Source organism: Mandrillus leucophaeus, unplaced genomic scaffold (genome assembly GCF_000951045.1).
Source record: "Mandrillus leucophaeus isolate KB7577 unplaced genomic scaffold, Mleu.le_1.0 Scaffold120, whole genome shotgun sequence".
Taxonomy (NCBI): domain Eukaryota; kingdom Metazoa; phylum Chordata; class Mammalia; order Primates; family Cercopithecidae; genus Mandrillus; species Mandrillus leucophaeus.
Genome location: NW_012100321.1, coordinates 1,077,999 through 1,086,068, shown reverse-complemented (window position 1 = coordinate 1,086,068; position 8,070 = coordinate 1,077,999). Strand labels below are relative to the sequence as shown.

The 8,070-nt window shown below is 47.8% G+C and overlaps 1 protein-coding gene across 5 annotated transcripts in view; it reads right to left on the bottom strand.

Annotated features, from left to right (window-relative positions):
- The window catches only part of SAE1 (SUMO1 activating enzyme subunit 1), a 111,247-nt gene that overhangs the window by 7,221 nt on the left and 95,956 nt on the right, over nucleotides 1–8,070 (bottom strand). For 3 of the 5 annotated variants that reach the window (XM_011969761.1, XM_011969745.1, XM_011969771.1), the window contains one exon: nucleotides 6,644–6,713. The exons of 1 other annotated variant lie outside the window; for it this stretch is intronic. In XM_011969761.1, the coding sequence (XP_011825151.1) occupies nucleotides 6,644–6,713 (70 nt within the window). Of the gene's footprint in view, nucleotides 1–3,197; nucleotides 3,224–6,643; nucleotides 6,714–8,070 lie in introns of all 5 variants that reach the window. One more of the 5 variants, XM_011969751.1, reaches the window with a different exon arrangement.

Sequence of the window (8,070 nt, the reverse complement as noted above, 5' to 3'; positions counted from 1 at the left end):
AGAAACCAGCTCTTCTGGGCCAGGATGGGGCATCCAGAGGACAAATTTTAGATGACACAGTCACCTGCCCCTCCAAGTCACCCATCCTAGTGAGCAAATCACTTTATTCCACCACTTCCCCAAAGGAAGTGTGCTCTGCCAGCTCCTACTCCTGAACACAATGGCGTGTGCTCACCAAGCAAACTGGAACACAGACAAGTGAAAGGGAAAGCCTCCCTACAGAACACTACCTCCAGTCTCCCCAGTTTGGTGCACATCCTTCTAGACATTTTTTTTTTGGAGACGGAGTCTCGCTCTGTCACGCAGGCTGGAGTGCAGTGGTGCAATCTCAGCTCACTGCAAGCACCGCCTCCCGGGTTCATGCCACTCTGCAGACTCAGCCTCCCGAGTAGCTGGGACTACAGGCGCCTGCTACCACACCCGGCTAATTTTTGTATTTTTAGTAGAGACGGGGTTTCACCATGTTGGCCAGGCTGGTCTCGATCTCTTGACCTCATGATCCGCCTGCCTCAGCCTCCCAAAGTGCTGGGATGACAGGTGTGAGCCACCACACCCAGCCCCTTCTAGATGTTTTAAAAAGTGCACAATCTAAATGGATATAATTAGGCCAGGCTTGGTGGCTGATGCCTGTAATCCCAGCACTTTGGGAGGTCGAGGCAGGTGGATCACAAGGTCAAGAGATCGAGACCATCCTGGCCCACATGGTGAAACCCCGTCTCTAATAAAAATACAAAAATTATGTTGACATGGTGGGGTGCGCCTGTAGTCCCAGCTACTCAGGAGGTTGAGGCAGGGGAATCGCTTGAACCTGGGAGGCATAGGTTGCAGTGAGCTGAGATTGCACAACTACACTCCAGCCTGGTGACAGAGCAAGACTGTCTCAAAAAATAAATAAATAGGTATAATTTTAAACCCAAATATTATCAACTATTACTTGTTCTGTTCCATAACCTATTGAGGGACATTTAAGCTGTTCAACACTGTAATCATACGTCTTGACAAAGACACAGGTGTTGAAATAATTCCTTAAGGCAAATTTCTAAATATGTGTGTGTATATGTATGTGTGTGTGTATATATATATATAGACTACAAGCACCAGTCATCAATACCCAGTTAATTTTTCTATTTTTTGTAAAGACAGGGTTTCACCACATCGTCAAGGTTGGCCTCAAACTCCTAAGCTCAAAGCAATCTGCCAGCCTCAGCCTCCCAAAATGCTGGGATTATAGGTTTGAGCCACTGCACCAGGACAATCATGGCTTATTGGGTCAGGGAACCGCAGATGCTTCAAAGACCACTGCTGGCCCTAAATGGAGTGGGGTTTGCTATTGCCTACCTGAAGTTCCCAGCAGGAAGGGAAGAAAGGAGGAACTAGGGACTCTGGCAGACCTTACTGTTGATAAGAAATCAAGGTAGCATGTTGTTGCTAGAGCAAGCACTGTGATGATACCTGGGGTGGGATGTGGGTTGGCTACTTACTACCTGATGCCTAGTACATAATAGCTGCTCAGTAAACTGTAGCCATCATTACTGCTACAAGCTGGAGGCACTGCAAAGCCGAGTTTAGGAAGCCCCTCAAGACATGGAAAGGGAATTAGGGTGAATGCATGATCCCAGAGCTGCTTGAAGGAGATTATGGATGGAGCGTGTGGTGGCTCACGCCTGTAATCTCAGCACTTTGGGACACCAAGGTGGGCGGATCATCTGAGGTCAGGAGTTCGAGACCTGCATGGCCAACATGGAAAACCCCATCTCTACTAAAAATACAAAAAAAATTAGCTGGGCATGGTGGCGGGCACCTGTAATCCCAGCTACTCAAAAGGCTGAGTCAGGAAAATTGCTTGGACCTGAGAGGCAGAGGTTGCAGTGAGCCGAGATTGTGTCATTGCACGCCAGCCTGGGTGACAAGAGTCAAACTGTCTCGAAGAAAAAAAAAAAAAGGAGATTGTGACCTAGTCACCATCTGGTCTTCTCCAATCAAATCCTAAGCCTGTTTATGAGAGCAAAGAGGCGGTCACATAAGGTGAAAGCATGCAGTGTCCAAGTGAGAGGATGCTGGGAACATGGGTGGTTGTGCTGCTGGGGGTATAAATTGATAGGATACCAATGGGGGCAAAGTGGCAATGCCGACCAAATGATAAATTACATCCTTCTGACCCATCAACTCCCTTCCTCCTAATTATCCTGCAGTTATACCTGCACACGTACAACACAAGGTCACACACTACAGTGTTACACAGTTAGAAAAGCCTGTAATGTTTGCCACGGGCCAGGCGCGGTGGCTCACGCCTGTAATCCCAGCACTTTGGAGGCCGAGGCGGGCAGATCACGAGGTCAGGAGATCGAGACCATCCTGGCTAACATCTGTCTCTTATACACATCTAGATGTGTATAAGAGACAGTCACCGTGTTAGCCAGGATGGTCTCGATCTCCTGACCTCGTGATCCGCCAGTCTCAGCCTCCCAAAGTGCTGGGATTACAGGCTTGAGCCACCGCACCCGGCCTAGTTCCTCTTTTATAAACCAGGGATCACAGGATTTCCTACCTCATAGGGCCAGTGGGAGATGAAATGAGTACCCACGTAAAAAACACTGTCTTTGTGTGGCAGACAGTGGGCTTTCAGTAAGTCTTGTCTATTATTATTGGTGGCGTCATCACTTTAGGCTACAAAAATATGTACATTCCCATTCACCACTTAGAACGTTCCCATTGCTGTACTCTTTCCTGCAGTTTGTCTACAGGGAGCCTCAGAATACTGCTCAAATAGTTCTCTGGGTGGCCATTACCCTCTTCTCAGATTGGGCATATAAACTGTAATTTTCACATCACTCTGGGTTACGTATAAAACTGAGCAAGGAAAGAGGTATGGCCATTGCACACTTTTCTTCCCCCTTCAAATATCTCCTCAGTGCCCATCATAGAAGAAAGTTAGATTGATCAAAGGAAGAATTTAGACCAGAGAGAAGGATCAGAAAAGAATAGACCAAAAAAAAAAAAAAAAAAAAGCCATAGGAAAATGGTGTGACTAACAAATTGAGTCAAATGTCTCCAGAATTTACAGACCCCACGACAAAGTGTTAAGGGCTGGGTCTCCAAATTGTCCTCCTAAGTTCAAACTTGACATGTACATGGACATGGCCAATTATTTAACCAGGCATGACTCTGCTCCACAAGAAAGAAGGAAAAAGCCTCACTGGAGTCCACTAAGGCAGCCAAGAACCTGCAGAAGGCAAACTTAACATCTTTGGGCAACTAGGAAAGTCCGCAAAGAATGTACAATATGTTTGGGGGTATGGGATAGTTTTAGCACCCAAATGTTCCAGAAGACCCTCAAAAGGCTGTGCTAGTTACTGGCTATGTGACCCTGTATGAAATGCTTCCCTTCTGAGAGAGACACTAACACCTACCTAACAGGGTCACGGGTCATCCTGTACAGAGCCTTGAGAGGCTCCTGGTGTGTTCATGGGGACACAGACATCGATTTCTCTGCAAATACCTACAGTGTGTGGGTTAAAAAGAGGGAGGCTTGGCCGGGTGTGGTGGCTCACACCTGTATTCCCAGCACTTTGGGAGGCCGAGGCGGGAGAATCACTTGAGCCCAGGAGTTCGAGACCAGCCTGGGCAACATGGCAAAACCCCGTATCTACAAAAGACCTCTCTTTTGAGGTAGGGTCAGCCCCTGAAACAACATATTGACTCTTATGAGAAAGGGTTTACAATTGTCCACAAATTTTCAAACAGGTGCTTATCTGGAAAGGATTGAAATTTCACCACAAGCCACCATTTAAAGAGAAGGACATCACCTAGGCAAGCTGCCAGGAGCACCGTCCCATCATTCATGAGGAAGGTGGCGCTACACATCCTGAACTGCTCCTCCTCAAACTCAGCACCAAACCCTTTTCATTTCCTCATCCATAAAATGGGGACAATCACATCTACTATATACAAATAGTGTTATCCAGCCATTTTTCCAGGGAAATTTTATTTATTTAAAAATGTTTTTAATTTTTTGAGACAGGATCTTGTTCTGCTGCCCAGGTGGGAGGCACATTCTCGGCTTACTGCAACCTCCATCTCCCCAGCTCCCACACAGACCCTCCTACCACCTCCCAAGTAGCTGGGACTTTTGTAGACATGAGGTCGCCCCATGTTGCCCAAGCTGGTCTTGAACTCCTAGGTTCAAGTAATCCTCCCAAAGTCCTGGAATTACAGGCTTGAGCTATTGCACCCAGTCAAGGGAAAATTTATTCAGCATCTACTTTATGCCAGGTATTTGGCTAGACATTAAGGATTCTGAGAAGGTCTCTGTCCACATGGAGCTTGGATCAGAAAGAAGTTTGCTTCTCTGGGCTCACGTATAAAATAGGCAAATAAAAAGCACCTGCCTGCTAGAGCTTTTGGTGAGAATGAAATGTGACCAGGCTTGTAAAGTGCCTAGCATATAGTAAATTCTCAGTAAGCAGGAGCTGCTATTAGTAGAGGCCAGGAGTCCTTTACCAATACTGGGCATGCCACCAACCCAGCCAGGTGGAAGGGTCCAACAGTCCACAGCTGGAACTCTTAGACCCTCAAACCCAAGATACAGGAGATGGTATGTGTTTTACCAGGAGCCTGGGATGGCTGCTGCTTTCACTATCACCTCTCTTACCATAGACAGGGAGACCTGCCGTGGACGGTGGGGATGGAGAGAAAGGAAAACTGCTATAAAGCTAAGGAAGTAGACATGGATATAAAATAGGGTATCTAGAAGGATATAAGAAAGGAAAGACGCAAAAGATGATTCCAAGGGAGTAGACTTGCGCTTGCCCCCATCTCCTAGTGTAAGCTTTCCATAGGTGCTCAGACAGTGTCTCAGGAGAGAAAGGCGAGTCTGAGGCCCTTGGACTGTAGGCCCTGCCTGCCAGGTGGCTGAAGGCTGACCTGTGATAAGTATGAAGGAGTAGTGGGGATGAGAGCAGGGTATGGGGTGAACATGGGGCAAAAGGTAAAGTGCTTCCCAAGCAAGATGGGGTAGGAGGAGATTCCAAACACACCCAGCAACCAAGAATGCAGAGTACTCTGGCTATCTGGGATAAACAGAAACAAGATGCTGGGCACCAGCTGTCTCCAGCAGGCAGGAAGGAGGGGGCTGTGTGAGGATGGGGATGTGAGAAGCTACCACCAACAATGGGGTCAAGGCTACCTGCCCCAACCTCCAGTCTCCATCCCACATGAAAAATTTAGGGGGAGCCCCCCAACGGGATGTACAGAAGTGAGGCTGATGGTGCGAGGGCAGCTGCCCAGGGGTCCATGCAGTCTCTACATGACGGTGCCATTGAAGGCAACACCTGACACATGACTGCCACGTGGTGAAGAGGACAGGCTCAGCAACCAGAGTGCCTGGGCCCAAATCCTGGCACCACACTAGCCTGGGCAAGCAACTTCTTTCCTGCACTTTAGTTCCTCTTTTTTTTTTTTTTTTTTTTGGTCTATTCTTTTCTGATCCTTCTCTCTGGTCTAAATTCTTCCTTTGATCAATCTAACTTTCTTCTATGATGGGCACTGAGGAGATATTTGAAGGGGGAAGAAAAGTGTGCAATGGCCATACCTCTTTCCTTGCTCAGTTTTATACGTAACCCAGAGTGATGTGAAAATTACAGTTTATATGCCCAATCTGAGAAGAGGGTAATGGCCACCCAGAGAACTATTTGAGCAGTATTCTGAGGCTCCCTGTAGACAAACTGCAGGAAAGAGTACAGCAATGGGAACGTTCTAAGTGGTGAATGGGAATGTACATATTTTTGTAGCCTAAAGTGATGACGCCACCAATAATAATAGACAAGACTTACTGAAAGCCCACTGTCTGCCACACAAAGACAGTGTTTTTTACGTGGGTACTCATTTCATCTCCCACTGGCCCTATGAGGTAGGAAATCCTGTGATCCCTGGTTTATAAAAGAGGAACTAGGCCGGGTGCGGTGGCTCAAGCCTGTAATCCCAGCACTTTGGAGGCCGAGGCGGGCAGATCACGAGGTCAGGAGATCGAGACTATCCTGGCTAACATGGTGAAACCCCATCTCTACTAAAAAATACAAAAAACTAGCCGGGCGAAGTGGCGGGCACCTGTGGTCCCAGCTACTCGGGAGGCTGAGGCAGGAGAATGGCGTGAACCCGGGAGGTGGAGCTTGCAGTGAGCTGAGATCCGGCCACTGCACTCCAGTCTGGGCGACAGAGCGAGACTCCGTTTCAAAAAAAAAAAAAAAAAAAAGCACAGGTTCTGGAGCCCCTTTCATGGGCCCCAATGTCTTCCTCATAAGTGGGGATCATGATAGTACTCACTATAAGAGCCATGAGAAGCAGAATCCCTGACCAAAACAACAGGCACTGGATAACTAACACAGTTAGGGGAGAGCAGATCACACCTTCGAGGCACTATGGCCAACTGTGCGCTGAGCACAGAGCTGGCACTCCAAGGTCATTTGCTGAACGGCCACCTGGATGGGCCAGAGAAAATGGGATGAGGTGGAAATGGGTAGGGCATGAAACAAAGATGAATGGGGTAAGAGAAAGCAGGCAGCTGTCTAAGACAGTTTCCATTCTCTCTGTCAGCACATATACAAAGTCATGGTTAACTATTTTCTGCTCCATAGTGATGTTTTACCTTCACAATTTCCTGTGCCAAAATCCCTCCAACCACCGCACACACTGGGGCCATCTCGGAGAAGCAGTAACTAAAAGAGAAGGAAGATAAGGAAAATGGAGCACTGGGAACAGAACTGTGACCATGACATCTGGAGAATAAAAACAACTCTCCTGAATAAAAACAACTTCTAGCAGGAGGGCCAGATTCAGACAGCAGTGTTAATGCTGGCATCTAGGCATGAAAACGAAATCTGAGCCAGGGGTTCATAAGTGGTTGGAAAAGACCTTTGAACTTTGGCAACCAGAAATTCTTTCACAATACTTTTATTTTTACCTTTATAAGTTAAAGGAAAGACTATATCTGTGCTTCCTATATCTGTCCTAGAGATATCAGATGTTTCAGCGCCCTGGTCACATTCTCGCAATTCTCTTCTTACCCATAATGGGCAGTGGGTTCTATATGCTATTCCCAGACAAATGTCAGGGAGCAGGCCTGTGTTAACATGTAGGAGGCAAGGGAAATTTGAGGCCTGAAATTAAAGTATGAGGGCAGAAAGAGTCTTCACAACCCACATAGAAACCAGCTCTTCTGGGCCAGGATGGGGCATCCAGAGGACAAATTTTAGATGACACAGTCACCTGCCCCTCCAAGTCACCCATCCTAGTGAGCAAATCACTTTATTCCACCACTTCCCCAAAGGAAGTGTGCTCTGCCAGCTCCTACTCCTGAACACAATGGCGTGTGCTCACCAAGCAAACTGGAACACAGACAAGTGAAAGGGAAAGCCTCCCTACAGAACACTACCTCCAGTCTCCCCAGTTTGGTGCACATCCTTCTAGACATTTTTTTTTTGGAGACGGAGTCTCGCTCTGTCACGCAGGCTGGAGTGCAGTGGTGCAATCTCAGCTCACTGCAAGCACCGCCTCCCGGGTTCATGCCACTCTGCAGACTCAGCCTCCCGAGTAGCTGGGACTACAGGCGCCTGCTACCACACCCGGCTAATTTTTGTATTTTTAGTAGAGACGGGGTTTCACCATGTTGGCCAGGCTGGTCTCGATCTCTTGACCTCATGATCCGCCTGCCTCAGCCTCCCAAAGTGCTGGGATGACAGGTGTGAGCCACCACACCCAGCCCCTTCTAGATGTTTTAAAAAGTGCACAATCTAAATGGATATAATTAGGCCAGGCTTGGTGGCTGATGCCTGTAATCCCAGCACTTTGGGAGGTCGAGGCAGGTGGATCACAAGGTCAAGAGATCGAGACCATCCTGGCCCACATGGTGAAACCCCGTCTCTAATAAAAATACAAAAATTATGTTGACATGGTGGGGTGCGCCTGTAGTCCCAGCTACTCAGGAGGTTGAGGCAGGGGAATCGCTTGAACCTGGGAGGCATAGGTTGCAGTGAGCTGAGATTGCACAACTACACTCCAGCCTGGTGACAGAGC